At 36.3% G+C, this 17,948-nt stretch overlaps 1 protein-coding gene across 1 annotated transcript in view; it reads right to left on the bottom strand.

Moving 5' to 3' along the window:
- Positions 1-17,948, bottom strand: part of LOC120325780 (uncharacterized) — a 67,061-nt gene that overhangs the window by 15,121 nt on the left and 33,992 nt on the right. The window contains exons 17-18 of the mRNA XM_078111707.1: positions 8,344-8,508; positions 3,987-4,151 (exon numbers count right to left, since the gene is read on the bottom strand). Coding sequence (XP_077967833.1) covers positions 3,987-4,151; positions 8,344-8,508 — 330 coding nt within the window. The remainder of the gene's footprint in view (positions 1-3,986; positions 4,152-8,343; positions 8,509-17,948) is intronic.

Here is a 17,948-nt window from a genome sequence, read left to right as displayed (position 1 = left end):
TATTTCAAACTTAGTGACCAGGAATGTTCTTATCATTTCGTACAGCATTATATTCGATTATTATTCCTCAATTTTGGTTAATCGTAATTTTTGAAGTGCGCATAACATGCGAAGACGCCAATATTTCTGTTACCCCGCTTAGTTCGAAATCGGTATTTCACGTGCAACAGCTTCTGAAACAGACGTCACGATCACGCAATTGCCGATATTTTCAACGGACAATGAAAACGCACTATTATGCGATCATTGGTGACGTAACGGTATTTAAAGGAGTGAATCTAAAACTCAAATTTCCGACTGAAAATAATTGGAGAAAATATTACGATTGAAATACGGTGTTATAAAACACCAAAAATAAACGAAGAACGCCATAAACTTTGATTTATGAGCCCGCGGCAAATGAAACAAAACTCTATTTTAGATGCTTCGAATCGCTATAATTTGATTGATATCTTGGTTGGAAGCTATGTTATAGTTTATTCTTAAGCAGCAAAATACCGATGTACACTCATCACCTCACGCAAAGGGAAACAATCGTGAATGCTAAATAAATTAACCTCTGAAAATCGTAGGCGAGATTTTCGATCTGGCGGAAATATAAAATAAGAATTGGGGGGGGGGGGGGGGGGTCAGGGTGGTGCACATTATCTCAGCATTGTGCATCAGTTCAATTTGACAGACTTCTCATTAGCCTTGCCATAAGAAATAAAACTCCCAAGCAGTATAGCTTTGGCTCAGTTAATTATGTTTGAACGATATTCGAAATGTGTTTTCAGTGTCATTCTAGAATAATTAAGTACTCGAGCACGGACATACCTATCTATCATTGACATTTCTCTTCATTGAACCGATCGCTTTTTCTTGTACAACTGGTTCTTTTTTCATTATTATTCTTATATATCCTAAGCACTTTGCAATGAATGCATTTCGTGCAGCAGAGAGAATAGTAATCACACTTAGTATGATTATAAGAGTACATTTATCCAGTATATATCACAAATATTAATTGCAATTACAAATGAACCGCATGAGGATAACTATTGGACTAGGCCTAGGGATACAGGTAATTGAGGCTCGTAAGAAAATCAATAAATTGTGGATCGTTGAATATTCTTTTACAATATGGACTATTTAGCCCGAATATACAGTATTGACATCAAGGTTCCCTCTAAGCTGCGCAATAGCGCAGTACCACCAAAACATTTGCGCCGTAAATCTCATTCTCGCGCAGTTGCAACATTTCGTTTTTGAAGCGCGGCTCATATTTTCATATGTCATTTTATTAACGCTTGTCTAAAATTCTTCTATGTTTCAGCGTATTTTGGTGATCATTGATCATTGTGATGTCACACATGTGTCTGTCATGCTCAAGTACCTTGATTTCTGTATGCCAGCGCGGGCCAGTTTCGCATTTTGAAATTTTCATCGCGCGCTATTGATTTCGTGTTGTCGACCCCGCCAAATCTTGTTATTGTCTGTAGTGAAGTTAACACAGATGAAGATAGAATTTTAATAGGGATCAAATGTGCCCACTGCTTGTTACAGGAAATTTGCTTGAATCTCGAGATTGGGACATATGAGCTTATACTGAATGATTATATATTAAGTATGTTTCCTATGAAAGCATTTCAACCAAAACCAATATACTAGTGTTCTTTTTTGGCGTGTGAGTAAAATGTATATTCAAGGAAGCGAGGCTGAAAATAAAGAAATCGTGATACCGGTATGAATAAGCTAAAAAAACAAACTACTAAAATTTGCGAAATTTATTGCTAATCCGCGCCAAGAATGTGATATTCTGCAAAGTTTGTCGGAAGTGGCACCAGACAGTGATTAGGAAAAGGCAAATCGTGGGTGGGAATGGGAAGCTGACTATCTAAAACGCCATTTAAATCATGAAAGCACATTGACACACTAGATGCATAAACTCAGAAGCAAAACGTGGGTAAATAAGAAGGTTCTTCGAACTTTTTCACCCCAATACCGACCGCTGAAGAGAGTAAGATCAAAAAAAAAAAAAGACTCACATAGATAGTGTTCTACCATGTGTTAAGTTGAATTCAGCAATATTGTCCCGCAAAGTAACAAATAGTCGTATGTCAAAATACATTAAATTGCCACATAAATGGTAAAGCAAAATGTTTTGAAGAACATAGACTTTGACGCCAAGGAAGAAATCATGCAAAGAGTAAGACAAGCAAATTTTCATGCCCTGATTATGATGGAAGCAATGATATTTCAACAACAAAAATGTTGAGATTGTACATTAAGTACAGGAGAAGGTAAACGTGTGGTTTGTTAGCATTCCGATAATATATGATAGGCTACTATTGTAACTTTTCACAAAGTTTGCAAACAATTTAGGATTCTGCTCAGACTTAAAACAGCCTTGCTCAGTAAAAACAACATTTGCGCAGAATGAAATTTTCTTAGAGGGAACACTGATTGACATAATTCAATGGAATAGTTAATTTGGTTCTTTCTTTATTATGAATTTTTGATTGCACAGATTAATGCATTTTGTACAAATGAAACACTTAAAGAGTTTGTCTTTAGTCAGAAACGTATAAATATGCACCAATCGTTACGATATGTTACTGTAGAAATTGATATACTTTCTTAGTATTAAGCTTTGTAGGTGTCGATGACATGGCGGTTAGGAATAACAAAAATAATCAATTCAAAATGTTGATTTCATAAATTTTATGGGCTCGACTATGTTAGCGTATAGCAAGTTAGAAATCCGAATTTCCCGAAACATTTCACCTCTCAAAGTGGGGCTACCGTAGTATTCGTACCAAAATGGCGCACAACCTGCCAGCCTTTACCTGATACAAATACTATGTTCAGGTTGTGCGCCATCTTCGTACAAATACTTCGGGATCATCCTCACAATAGTTGGAATTTATTTGTGATATACGTGGCATTATCCCGGTCCCTGGTTTTTCTTTTTAAATAGTTTAAGATTTTGTTTTCAGATAATGAAATTCATCGTTTGCGACGAATTCATGTGTTTATCCACTATCTATTGATATATTTCTCGATGTATTTCGATTGCTCCTCTTTAGACGACGGGTTGTATGCTCCGTGTGAAGGTTCAATTTCGAACAACATTGCCTATCAAACTAATGCAATGCTTTGTGAATTTCTGACAGTCAGAATTTCGTAAATAAGTGCAATGTTATCACTACGATGTGTATCTATAATATCGCTATGGATGGGCGTAGTTTGGGTTTTATATTGTTTTTCCGTAACTAAGATACCTGTGACGGAAATTCTGTAAAAAACACAATGAGGATTTTTATAGGAAACTTCTTTAAACTTTTCTCTCCGAACAAAACTATGTACAAGCAACCACTTATATTTAACAATACTTAAAGGTCACTGTTTTAGGAAAAAGCGGGATTTTTCCCCATTCGGTTTTGCCTGCGCATTTTTCACCCTGTTTGAGATGGTAGAAGTTGGATATAAACCAGAGATATGTAACATGCGTTGGCAATATAATTTGATTATAATATTGAGTATGATTTGAGTATAATTTGATGGTAAAGATCAACGCCTTTACTACATCGTAACTTTTATTTTTCGCGAATGACATCGACCTAAAATACAACTGTTTTAGTGCTCAAGATGTAAAATGATCGCCGACTCCACCACGCATTTTGTTTAGTGCGATTTACTAAATTTAATAAAGGTCCTATTAAGTTGCATCAAGTGCTACAACGACCATGCATTACACCGCAATACCGGAGTGATAAAAGATCGCTAGACTGGGGAAACTGAAATATGATTGATTAATGAGAATGATTAAAAAGAATATTGTGACGTAACAATGTATCAACTCGACACCATGATTCTTGGTTGACAATGCAAGTTCGGCCCCCAAATTATGGGGAGTGTCCGCCCTGCCTACAATTGGTGAATAAAAAAGGCTCACCAGTAAGTATAAGACGAAAATAAATAATCGAGACCAATCTCAATTTCACCTTGGCACCACGAGTATTGTTTTTGAATCCTTCCATTGCTTCAGCTGTCAGTTTGCACCTGCTCATGTTAACATCTTCCACTTCACATTGTAAAACGACAGATGCGAACTGAGCGACACCTTCCACTCTCAATGTGTCGTTACAACCGACGTCAAGTTTCTTCAACTGAATATAAATAAGTTTGGAAAATTTTAAATAGTTTTGCAGCGATTATAGGGTAGTTGATAGAATAAATGTTTCGGAAAAAGATAATACAGTATCTCAATTTTTGTAGTTTTAATTGTAGTTTTTGAGTGCGCATAACATGCGAAGACGCCAATATTTCTGTTTCCCGCGTAGTTCGAAATCCGTATTTCACATGCAACAGCTTCTGAAACAGGCGTCGCGATCAAGCCATTGCAGACATTTTCGGCGGACAGTACTTTTTTTGTTGCGTCAAGTATTCAACTCATGATCAATACCAACAATCAAAAGGTATTTCTATATTTCTATAATTGTGTTTAACCTAAATCGTGGTTGCGTCCAATTATAAAATAAGGGCACATTACTTTAATTACTCAATTATACTTTAGTTATTCAACTCATATATCATCATATTCCAGGTCGAGTGCGGTACCCTGCATACGAGAAAACTTATTGTGCCACGGGAACGTCGATAATTAATTTTTATCGCTGGGAACTGTGCGTGAAAACGTACTATTATGCGATCATTGGCGACGTATCGAACGGTAATTAAAGGAGTGAATCTGAAACTCACATTTCCGACTGAAAATAATGGAGAAAATATTACGACTGAATACGGTGTTGTAAAATACCAAAAATAAACGAAGAACACCATGAACTTTGATGAGCTTTCAGCAGGTGAAACAAAACTCTATTTTAGACGTTTTAAACACTATAATTTGATTGATAACTTGGAAGCTATATCATCGTCCATTCTTAAACGGCAAAATACCGAAATTCGATTCCTGAATCGTCATCTCCCGAAGAAGGAAACAATCGTCGATGCTAAATAAATTAGCTTGTAAAATCGCAGGCATTTGTTGAAGACTTTTTCGATCTAATCAAAATTTAAATTAGGGGAGGTGGAGATGATCAGGATGATGCACAATAATGCAGCAATGGGCCAGTTCACTTTGACAGTCTTTTCAATGTGCCATGTTTTACTTTCTCTTACAGAGGGTGAGTAATAAAGTGATTCAATTGGCGCTCCCGTAGTATTCGTACTAAGATGGCGAATAACCCTAACCTTGTACACATGCTATGTTCAGGTTGTACGCCATCTTGGTACAAATACTACGGGAGCACAATTCAGACACCCATGCAGCATAGCTTTGGCATAGTTAATTTGGTTAGTTTAAACAATATTTGAAATGTTTTTTCTGTGTTATTCCAGAATAGTTTAGTATTCGGGAACGGACATCCCTATCATTGACATTTCTCTTCATCAAACCAATCGCTTTTCCTTGCACAACTGCTTCTATGTTTATTATAAATTTTTGATTGCCCAGAATATTGCCCTTCGTACAAAACGCCATTTAAATCATGAAAGCACATTGACACACTAGATGCATTAACTCAGAAGCGAAACGTGGGTACATAAGAAGGTTCTTCGAACTTTTTCACCCCAATACCGAACGCTGAAGAGAGTGAAATCAAGAAAAATAAAGCCTCACATAGATAGTGTTCTATTATGTGTTAAGCTGAATTCAGCATTATTGTCCCGCAAAGTAACAAATAGTCGTATGTCAAAATACAATAAATTGCCATCTACATGCATGGTGAAGCAAAAGTTTTTGAAGAGCATAGACTTTGACGCCAAGGAAGAAATCATGCAGAGGATAAGACAAGCAAAATTTCATGCCCTGATTATGATGGAAGCAATGATATTTCAACAACAAAAATGTTGAGATTGTACATTAAGTACAGCAGAAAGTAAACGCGTGGTTTGTTTGCATTCCGATAATATATGATAGGCTACTATTGTAACGTTTCACAAAGTTTGCAAACAATTTAGGATTCTGCTTAGATCTAAAATAGCCTTGCTCAGTAGAAACAACATTTGCGCCGTATGAAATTTTCTTAAAGGGAACACTGATTGACATGATTCAATGGAATAGTTAATTTGGTTCTTTCTTTATTATGAATTTCTGATTGCACAGAATAATGCATTTTGTACAAATGAAACACTTAAAGAGTTTGTCTCTAGTCAGAAACGTATAAATATGCGCCAATCGTTACGATATGTTACTGTAGAAATTGATATACTTTCTTAGTATTAAGCTTTGTAGGTGTCGATGACATAGCGGTTAGGAATAACAAAAATAATCAATTCAAAATGTTGATTTTATAATTTTATGGGCTCGACTATGTTAGCGTATAGCAAGTTAGAAATCCGAATTTCCCGAAACATTTCAGCTCTCGAAATGGGGCTGCCGTAGTATTCGTACCAAAATGGCGCACAACCTGCTTACCCTAACCTGATACAAATACTATGTTCAGGTTGTGCGCCATCTTGGTACACATACTTCGGGATCACCCTCACAATAGTTGAAATTTATTTGTGATATACGTGGCATTATCACGGCCTGGTTTTTCTCTTTATAGTTTCAAATAATGAAATTCATCGTTTGCGACGAATTCATGTGTTCATCCGCTATCTTTTGATATATTTCTCGATGTATTTCGATTGCTTCTCTTTAGACGACAGGTTGTGTGATCATTGTGAAGGTTGAATTGCGCACAAAAATGCCTATCAAACTAATGCAATGCTTCGTGAATTTCTGACAGTCAGAATTTCATGAATAAGTGTGAGGTTATCGCTACGCTACGTAACTATAAAATCGCTATGGATGGGCATAGTTTGGGTTTTACATTGTTATTCCGTAACTAAGATACCTGTGACGAAAATTGTGTAAAAATTACACTGAAGATTTTTATAGGACACTTATTCAAACCTTTCTCTCCGAACAAATCCATGTACAAGCAGTCAATGATATCTAACGATATTTAAAGGCAACTATTTTAGGAAGAAACGGGATTTTCCCAATTTGGCTTGGCCTGCGCATTTTTCATCCTGTTTGAGATGGTAGAAATTGGATTTAAACCAGAGATGTGTAACCTGCGTTGGCAACACAGTTGAGTCCTAACACTTTAACTGCTATTCCATCGCGCTTACTTACAATCAAGGGCGGACACCTTGCAGAGTCCGAGTATAATTTGATGGTAAAGATCATCGACTTTACTACATCGTAACGTTTATTTTTCGCGAAAGACATCGAAACACCGATTAAAATAAGATTTCCAGACCACAGAAACGACCTAAAATACAACTGTTTTAGTGCTCAAGATGTAAAATGTTCGCCGACTCCACCACGCATTTTATTGAGTGCAATTTACTAAATTTAATAAAGGTCCTATTAAGTTGCATCAAGAGCTATAACGACCATGCATTTCATCGGAATACCGGAGTGTTTAAAGATAGCTAGGGTGGAGAAAATCAAATATTTTTATCAACCCGAATACTTTCCAAATATTTCTATCGATTACCGAATATTCTAAATATATAACAGGAGATCAGAACGTTAGCCATCCTAATGTTTGTAAGCTAGCTTTCCGTCCGTTTTCTTTTTCTTACACACAGGTACCAATTCTTACGCAACGGCGGATGTTGAAGTTTGGTTTTTATATTTCTGGCAGAATAGGCGTCCACATCGGTGACGTATGTTGAAGACAATTATCAGGGATGGAATTCAGGATTCAACTACTTTTATTATGATTTTTATGTTTCGCGTTGTTTGTTCGATCTTTATTATCAGCGTTTGTGAACTAACCGTCCGAATTTTGAAAAGGTTAACAATATTATCTTCACTGGCTCAGGAATGCGGATATTCATGAAGAATGCGTGAATCCTTATTGCTATTTTAAGTCAAAATTCCGCCCAGAATATTTTTTCTACCCGTAAGTTTAGCGAAAAATGCAAAGAATATCTTATTATCTTCTTCGACATTTCTCAATCTATGAAACGGCGACGATGGCCAAATAAGACTCCTCAAATTTGACGTTTCTGTACGCCAGCAAGAGCAGTAGGTTATTCTGTCGGAATTTATGGGATCGTTTCCATGCAAAGCGGTATAGGTCCCGTGGTACTGGATATTTGAATAGTAAAATTGAAAGAGAATGTCAGAAAGAATATTGTGACGTAACAATGTATCAACACGACACCATGATTCTTGGTTGACAATGCAAGTTTGACCCCCAAATTATGGGAAGTGTCCGCCCTGCCTACAATTGGTGAATAAAAAAGGCTCATCAGTATAAGACGAAAATAAATAATCGAGATCAATCTCAATTTCACCTTGGCACCACGAGTATTGTTTTTGAATCCTTCCATTGCTTCAGCTGTCAGTCCGCACAAGCTCATGTCAACATCTTCGACTTCACAATGTAAAACGACAGATGCGACCTGAGAAACACCTTTCACTCCCAAGGATCCGTTTCCCCAGACGTCAAGTTTCTTCAACTGAATATAAATAGATTTGGAAAATCATAAATAGTTTTGCAGCGATTATAGGGTAGTTGATAGAATATATGTTTCGGAAAAAGATAATATCTCAATTTTTTCAATTTTATAAATTGTTTTAAATAAACAATTCGAATGACAACCATTCTGGTTTTTGTTCTAATTAAGTAAGCGCAACCGTAAAATCAAAATGGTCACGGGGTTAAATGAACCGCTCTTATGTTGAGTGGGAAACAATTTAATAAAAATCATTCCAAAATAAGACAATTGTCAAAATGAAGTTTTTATTTGCGATATTCATGACATTATCTCGGTCTCTTGTATTTTGCTTTGACATCTTCAATCTGTAATCGGAAAATATGTCATCTTCTTAGAAATGAGAAGTCAAATGCCTATCAGTTGTTGCTGGATAAAAGCCTTGGTTTGGAAATTTTTTATGACGTAAAAAGTCGTAAGTGAACGTTTGGTGTGAAAATGTTGATAATTTCTTGAAGTCAGAAGTGCTGTGGTTCTGTTTGATCATAATACTAGAAAAATTATGGTCGAAAAAAACAATATGACGAATTGGGTAGATTCTTGTCTCTCTAAAAAGTTTGAAGAGTTTGTCTTTAGTCAGAAACGTATAAATATGTGCCAATCGTTACGATATGTTGCGTTAGAAATTGATAGACTTTCTCTTAGTATTACAATTTGTCGGCATCGATGACCTAGTGATTAGAGCAGTGATTCTCAAACTTTTTTTGCTTGCGGCGCACTGGGCAAATAAGATAAAAATCGGCACATAACGCTTTTATACGGTGCTTATTTGAACCTTTCGCTCCGAACGAAGTTATGTGACAAGCAGCAACTGATATCTAACGATGTGTGAATTCCAATACTCTAGGACAGGGGTGTGCAAACTGCGGCCCGCGGGCCAAATGCGGCCCGCAAGAAGAAGTTGTGCGGCCCGCGGAGAAATAACAATTTCGAATGGTGTACCCGCAAAACGAGTATTTATTCTTTTTCGTCGCAAAGCCCATACCAGTCATATTAGCAAAACAAGCTAGCAAAATTCTGTTGCAAAATACACGATTTATATTACAAAAACGTGTTTCTCACTGCATTCGTTTGAAGTCGATGTGACAAAAAATTTAAATAGCAGTTACTCCAGAAGTTTATGCGTTTTAAATCTACTATTTCTGCGAGAACCCCTAATAATGCCGTAAGATCAATAGCAAACATAGGCAATTTTTGTGCTTGCAACTACCAGAAAGCCTAAATTAAATAAAGGTGCGGCCCGCGGCTTCACCCAGTTACTTGTATTTGGCCCGTCAATAAAAAAGGTTGCACACCCTTGCTCTAGGATGCAACGGAATCTTTCCAATTCGGCTTTGTCTGCGCATTTTTTTACCCTGGGTGAGATGATGGAAGATTTATAAAAGAGATGTGTAATGGCAACACAGTTGAACCCAACTCTCTAACTTAGGGGTCGGCAACCCACGGCCCGCGGAGTAAAATAATCCGGCTCGCGATCATTCAAATTTGGCGGTTGCGGATTTTGATCATCATTTAATTTTTTCTACGTTCGAGGATCAGATTATTGAACACGGAGTGGACTTATGAATGGTTTTGTTATAATGTTTTTTTTTCTGTAATACGGGAGTTCCAAAACGATTTTTCCTTCTGCTTCGGTGACTTTCGTTTTCTTGAAAACGAGTTCAGTCTGTTTAGTACTCCGTTTTATGCTAACGTGGAAACAGTTGCAGAAAATATCTGAATAGAGCCTCTTAAGATCCAATGCAACGAGGAAATAAAATCCACTTTATATTCGAGAGATGTGTGAATGTTTGATTTGTATAAAAAGTATCTTCTTGAGGGAAATCTTTATCCAAATTTGACAAATCATGCGAAAAAATCTACATCGATGTTTGGAAGCACATATGCGTGGGAACAATTATTTTGAAAACAAACATTACAAAGAACAAGCACTTAACTATTAGTGATGCCAATTTAAAAAATGTTCTAATCTAGGCTTCATCAAAAGTGTCACCTGATGTCAAAAATTTATTGAGCGTAATGCAACAAGAAGTGTCACATTAAATTTCATTTTTGTCCTAGTAAGACGAGTCTTGTACTGTTCGTTCCCTAAGTATAAAGTTTCAAATTATCTTATCTTCATCTTAGTAAAAAATGTGATTTATCAGACACCCGTTCGATTTTTAAATTTTCTTGGAAAAATATGTTCGGCCCGCCAAGAATTGCAACCCTCAACGGTCTGTAGTAAACACAAGTAATGAAACGCTATAGCATCGCCAGAAACTGTCCGTAGTATAAATGGCATCGATTTGAAAATGTTGATTCAGACCTCTGAAAAGCTGGTATGAATAACTTGTAACCCAGATAGGAATGGCGGCAGATAACACCGTTATAATGACCCTGTATTTGCTTAGCAGGTAATTTTAGTGATCCATTTCATCCATGTTTTCAGAAAAAGATTTCCTTGTACCACGCATTGTGGTTGGGTGATAAAATTGTAAATAAGAATAGAACACAAAACTATTCGCGAATATCGCTGTGACGACACACATGGGGCTGTTTACAATTTGATGCGCCAATTGCAGTCGATAATTATTACATTCGCTCCTGTTCGAAGAAAAGGAAGCTTTTATGCAGTAATAATTACGGAGTGACGTCATCGAGTCGAGTGAAGTGTTGAATTTGCAAATTCCGCAAATACAATTGTGAATTTCTCGGTAACTATTTTAGCTATGATAATGGTTGTGTTATTATTTTGTTGAAAAGAACACAAGAAAACGATCAAATTAAAATGAAATGTCAGTCGCAATAACATTCAAGGTTGATTTCTACAAGTTTTTGAATATACGGTTCCATATTTAGAAAAATATTATACGCGCGTCCTTCAGTGTCACCCTGCGGAATAGAACTCCAGCAAACGCTTTTAAAAAGGCATGAGGGTAAATAATTGACGATAATGAAAAAGAGACCATACGAAATGGCCCCAGGATACTAGGCTAGACAGGGTTCTAACCATCACAAGTTTCACAAATCGAGTTCAAAATCCCATGACCACCATCTCACCGAGGGTGTAACGAATTGGGTAGATTATTGTTTTTCTAAAAATAGTATCTTCTTACCTATTGTTGGATGTCAGTGGCCGCTTTTACAGAGCCTTGTTAGAAGCGAAAGACACTAGTATGCGTCACATAAAAAACAACTGAGGCACTTTAAAATATTTTACCGTAGCCAAGGTGATATAAATAAGCCAGTGGTTATCATGCTACTGCCGAAAAAGTATAAAGGCATGACAATTATTAAAATGAAGTTACATTTCAAAATTTGCGATAATCGTGATATTGCCGCGCCCTCTAGTATTCTGCGTTGTTATTTTTTAAAGTCACTTTTGCAAGTAAATTACGGTATTTTTTTTATCTCATGAATATATATTTAAAACTTAGTAACCAGGGATGTTCTTATCGTTTTCGTATAGCATTATATTCGATTAGTATTCCTCAATTTTGGTTAATCGTAATTTTTGAAGTGCGCATAACATGCAAAAACGCCAATATTTCTGTTCCCTCACATAGTTCGAAATCGGTATTTCACATGCAACAGCTTCTGAAACAGGCGTCGCGATCACGCCATTGCCGACATTTTCCGCGGACGATGATTTTTTTGTTGCGTCAAGTATTCAACTTATGAGCAATGCCAACATTCAAAAGGTATTTCTATAATTGTGTTTAACTTAAATCGTGGTTGCGGCCACTTATACAATAAGGACACATCACCTTAATTACTCAATTATACTTTAATTATTCAACTCATATATCATCATATTCCAGGTCTTGTGATGCGGTCCCCTGCATACGAAAAAAACTTATTGTCCCACGGGAACGTCGATAATTAATTTTTATCGCTCGGAACTGTGCGTGAAAACGCACTATTATGCGATCATTGGCGACGTAACGGTAATTAAAGGAGTGTATCTGAAACTCACATTTCCGACTGAAAATGATGGAAAAAATATTACGACTTAAATACGGTGTTATAAAATACCAAAAATAAACGAAGAACACCATAAACTTTGATGAGCCTTCGGTATGTGAAACAAAACTCTAGTTTATACGCTTTAAATCACTATAATTTGATTGATAACTTGAAAGCTATATCATGGTCCATTCTTAAACGGCAAAATATCAATATTCGTTTCCTGAATCGTCATCTCACAAAGAAGGAAACAATCGTCGATGCTAAATATAAAAAGTATGTTTCACCAGAAATTACTAAATAGAGTGTTAAGTATTTTAACCAGAACCAATATACTAGTGTTCTTTATCGTGTGAGTAAAATGTATATTCAAGGTAGCCGTTGTTGGAAAACCGTGATACCCGTATGTATAAGCTAAAAAAACAAACTAATAAAATTTGCGAAATTTATTGCTAATCCGCGTCAAGAATGTGATATTCTGCAAAGTTTGTCGGAAGTGGCACCAGATAGTGATTAGGAAAAGGCAAATCGTGGATGGGAATGGGAAGCTGACTATCAAAAACGCCATTTAAATCATGAAAGCACATTGACGCACTAGATGCATAATCTCAGAAGCGAAACGTGGGTACATAAGAAGGTTCTTCACCCCAATACCGACCGCTGAAAAGAGTGTTTGAAAAAAGTTTTTGAAAACCCCATCAAGAAAAATAAAGCCTCACATACATAGTGTTCTACCATGTGTTAAGCTGAATTCAGCAATATTGTCCCGCAAAGTATTAACTAGTCGTATGTCAAAATACATTAAATTGCCACATGCATGGTGAAGCAAAATTTTTTGAAGAGCATAGACTTTGACCTCAAGGAAGAAATCATGCAGAGGATAAGACAAGCAAAATTTCATGCCCTGATTATGATGGAAGCAATGATATTTCAACAACAAAAATGTTGAGATTGTACAATAAGTACAGGAGAAGGTAAACGCGTGATTTGTTTGCATTCCGATAATATATGATAAGCTACTATTGTAACTTTTCACAAAGTTTGCAAACCATTTAGGATTCTGTTCAGCCTTAAAATAGCCTTGCTCAGTAAAAACAACATTTGCGCAGTATGAAATTTTCTTAGAGGGAACACTGATTGACATAATTCAATAAAATAGTTAATTTGGTTCTTTCTCCATTATGAATTTTTGATTGCGCAGAATAATGCATTTTGTAAAAATGAAACACTTAAAGAGTTTGTCTTTAGTTAGAATCGTTTAAAAATGCGCCAATCGTTACGATATGTTACTGTAGAAATTGATATACTTTCTAAGCTTTGTCGGTGTCGATGACATAGCGGTTAAGAATAACAAAAATAATTAATTCAAAATGTTGAATTCATAATTTTATGGGCTCGACTATGTTAGCGTATAGCAAGTTAGAAATCCGAATTTCCCGAAACATTACAGCTCTCAAAATGGTGCTACCGTGGTATTCGTAACAAGATGGCGCACAACCTGCTAACTCTAACCTGGTACAAATACTATGTTCAGGTTGTGTGCCATCTTGGTACACATACTTCGGGATCACCCTCAAAATAGTTGGAATTTATTTGTGATATACGTGGCATTATCATGGTCTCTGGATTTTCTTTTTAAATAGTTTAAGATTTTGTTTTCAGATAATGAAATTCATCGTTTGCGACGAATTCATGTGTTCATCCACTATCTTTTCATATATTTCTCGATGTATTTCGATTGCTTCTCTTTAGACGACAGGTTGTATGCTCATTGTAAAGGTTCAATTGCGAACAATAATGCCTATCAAAATAATGCAATGCTTCGTGAATTATTTCTGACAGTCAGAATTTCATGAATAAGTGCAATGTTATCGCTACAATACGTATCTATGAAATCGCTATGGATGGGCGTTGTTTGGGTTTTATTTTGTTTTTCCGTAACTAAGATACCTGTGACGGAAATTCTGTAAAGACCACAATAAAGATTTTTATAGGACACTTATTTAAATCTTTCTCTCCGAAAAAAAGCTATGTACATGCAGCCACTGATATATAACGATATTTAAAGGTCACTGTTTTAGGAAAAAACGGGATTTTCCCAATTCGGCTTTGTCTGCGCATTTTTCAACCTGTTTGAGATGGTAGAAGTTGAATTTAAACCAGAGATGTGTAACCTGCGTTGGCAACACAGTTGAGTCCCAACACTTTAACTGCTATTCCATCGCGCTTACTTACAATCAAGGGCGGACACCTTGCAGAGTCCGAGTATAATTTGATGGTGAAGATCATCGCTTTTACTACATCGTAACGTTTATTTTTCGCGACATCGAAACACTGATTAGAATAAGATTTTCAGACACACAGAAACGACCTAAAATACAACTGTTTTAGTGCTCAAGATGTAAAATGATTGCCGACTCCACCACGCATTTTATTGGGTGCAATTTACTAAATTTAATAAAGGTCCTATTAAATTGCATCAAGAGCTACAACGACCACGCGTTTCACTGGAATACCGGCGTGATATGAGATAGCTAGGGTGGAGAAAATCAAATATTTTTATCAACCCGAATACTTTCCAAATATTTCTATCGATTACCGAATATTTTCAAATATATAACAAGAGTCCATAACGTTAGCCATCCTAATGTTTGTAAGCTAGCTGTTCGCCCATTTTCTTTTTCTTACACAAGTACCAATTCTTACGCAACGGCGGATGTCAAAGTTTGGTTTTTATATTTCTGGCAGAATAAACGTCCACATCGGTGACGTATGTTGAAGACAATTATCATGAATGGAATTCAGAACTCAACTACTTTTATTCTGATTTTCATGTTTTGTGTTTGTTTGATCTCTATTATCAGCGTTTGTGAATTGACTGTCCGAATTTCAAAAAGGTTAACAATATTATCTTTACTGGCTCAGGAATTCGGATATTCCTGAAGACGATAGCCCAACCTAATCGTCAAGTTGTTTGGCTTCAAAAGTCAAGATTATGCCCATCAGCCAACACATACATTAGGTCAGTGGTCGGCAACCTACGGCCCGTGGACCGGATCCGCGGGCCAGCGGAGTAATCTAATCCGGCCCGTGACGCTTCACTGAATCATAGTAACAAATCTGCTCTTTTGACGATCTTATTCCTTACGTATAACAGAATTTATTGTGAGAGACGTGTAGACTAAATTATATTATAATCTAATAAATGATTCACAACTACTCGATTAATGAGTCTATAAGTTAATTATAATTAGACAAATGGCAACAAAACGCAGAAAAGTTGATGCTAAGTTCAAAGGGTTTAATGGCGCCAAAAATATTCAAATGAAATTTTTTGCAATTCAATGAGAAAACAAATCTTAATTCTATTCAAAAGATGTGTCACTGTTTGATTTTTATTATAAAAAGTACCATCCGTTTGTTTTTCGACTTTCTAAAAATATGCGCGGCCCGCCAATGACTTACAACCCTTAATTTTGGCCCGCGAGCAACAAAAGGTTGCCGACACCTGCATTAGATAATAATAGTGACATCCTCATGATACATTAAGTAGTAATAGTATTATCCTCATGATGTATCTAGGCTCTGTCAGGGTATCTCGACACGCGTCGACCACCCCTCCAAACGCTCCCTTCGTTGCCGATTTCTCAATGCAGATGCATTTTGGACGTGACACGTAAAATGGGCGAAAATATGCCCATCTCGTTTCCTTTTAGGTGGGCAGTAGCGGGTGAGAGCGCTCTATAAAGAGAAGGACTGGTAACGCTATAAACTGTTCTTGTTAGTTTGTGCCAAAAAATGGGGTTGGGCAGCGGCGGAGTATTTTAGTTAATATTGATACATTTAAAACCGTGGTTCTCAACCTGTGGTTGAGTAACATTAACGGTAACATTTCAGTAATGGAAGGTGAAGAGAAAGCGTTTCTGCCCTATAAATTTTTCTATCCCATCCCATCCCACAGCAATTTAGGCTTGTCCCATCCCATCCCATGAGATTCCCATTGAAAATACAATTCAAAGAAAATAGTTAAATTTAGGCTCAACGTGTACTAAATATAGGGATACATGTACAAAGAGACATATAAAACGGCAAAATTTATTATTGAAAATTTCGAAATTGACCCGTAATTAATTGAAAAAATAAACGTTTGTAACTATAGGCAGAAAAATTCTAACAATGAGAACTATATCAACAGTAAAAACAACAACAACATAATAAAACCATCAATGAAACGTCCACGAAATAGGGCCGCATGTACAAAGAAACATGCAAAACGACAAAGATTGTTGTCTTTTTCAACTTGAAACATTCACAACTTTTATATAACCAACAAGAGAGCTATGCTCATATATATGGACACGAAGTACATAACCAAATGTTTTACCATCAGTTCCAAGAAAATCATACGGTTTTCTGAAGAAAAATTGAAATTCTGGATGAAATATCAGGTCTTATAGGATTCAGAGAAAATTTAAGACCAACAAACGAAAGCTACAAGCCTTGTCGCAAAAATACAATCAAAGATTGAAAATTTCGAAATTGGTCCAGAAATTAATTAAAAATATAAACGTTTTTTTGTTCATAACGATAGGCAGGAAAATTCCAACGATGAGAACTAAAGCAACAAAAAGAAAGCAACTACATAATAAAACGATCCATAGGTTCACTACGTGTCCCACAATGGCACTTTTATGCTATTTCTAAGTCACTTTCCTCATCATTCAACAAATCATTAATTTCCTGTTCATCGACTAACAATTCTGCTAATTCGGAGACCTGAACTTTTTCGTTTATTTTCATTTTTGATGCATATTTGATGTAGACGGAGTTGATAACCAAAGAAGGTAACATTCGTTGTCGAAATTTAGTCAGAAACAGCCCGGCCGCACTGAACAAACGCTCTACAGAAGCAGATGATACCGGTACGGCCAAAACAATTTTTGCTCCAGCTTTCAATAATGGGAATTTGTGTTCGTTTTTCCAGTAATCCATAGGATGGGAATTTGGTTGTCATAATTTTTGAAACAGGTTGACTTCATTCTCAAGATTATTGTTATTTATCGGGCCATCATATTTAAGTGCTTTCTTAGGTACAGGGTCAAAAAGTAAGTCGAAATCACTTTTTGGTTTTTGTTCCACAATTCCTGCTACGTCACATTCACCAGACGATCCAGAAGAAAGATTCAAATCACTCAGGAATGAAATAACAGTTGGAATAACAGACTTAGAAAAAGCAACCCAGCCATTGGCCCATTTAGAGATGTTTACATCACTTTTCTTCTGAGTAACTGACTTGACCATGTCTTCTATTTTTGCTGAAATATCAACTCCAGTGAGGAATGCAGCAGTAACTGCCAGAGAACTGCCGCAATATGGCCAAAGTTTCTCCCCAATAAAACTGTGAAAGTTCTGACAATATTTCTTTACCATGCTGCTGGACGTTTCTTTGTCAATAT

Source organism: Styela clava, chromosome 4, assembly GCF_964204865.1.
Source record: "Styela clava chromosome 4, kaStyClav1.hap1.2, whole genome shotgun sequence".
Lineage (NCBI taxonomy): Eukaryota > Metazoa > Chordata > Ascidiacea > Stolidobranchia > Styelidae > Styela > Styela clava.
Note: the sequence above shows the minus strand (reverse complement) of the source record. Positions and strands in the feature narration are given on the sequence as shown.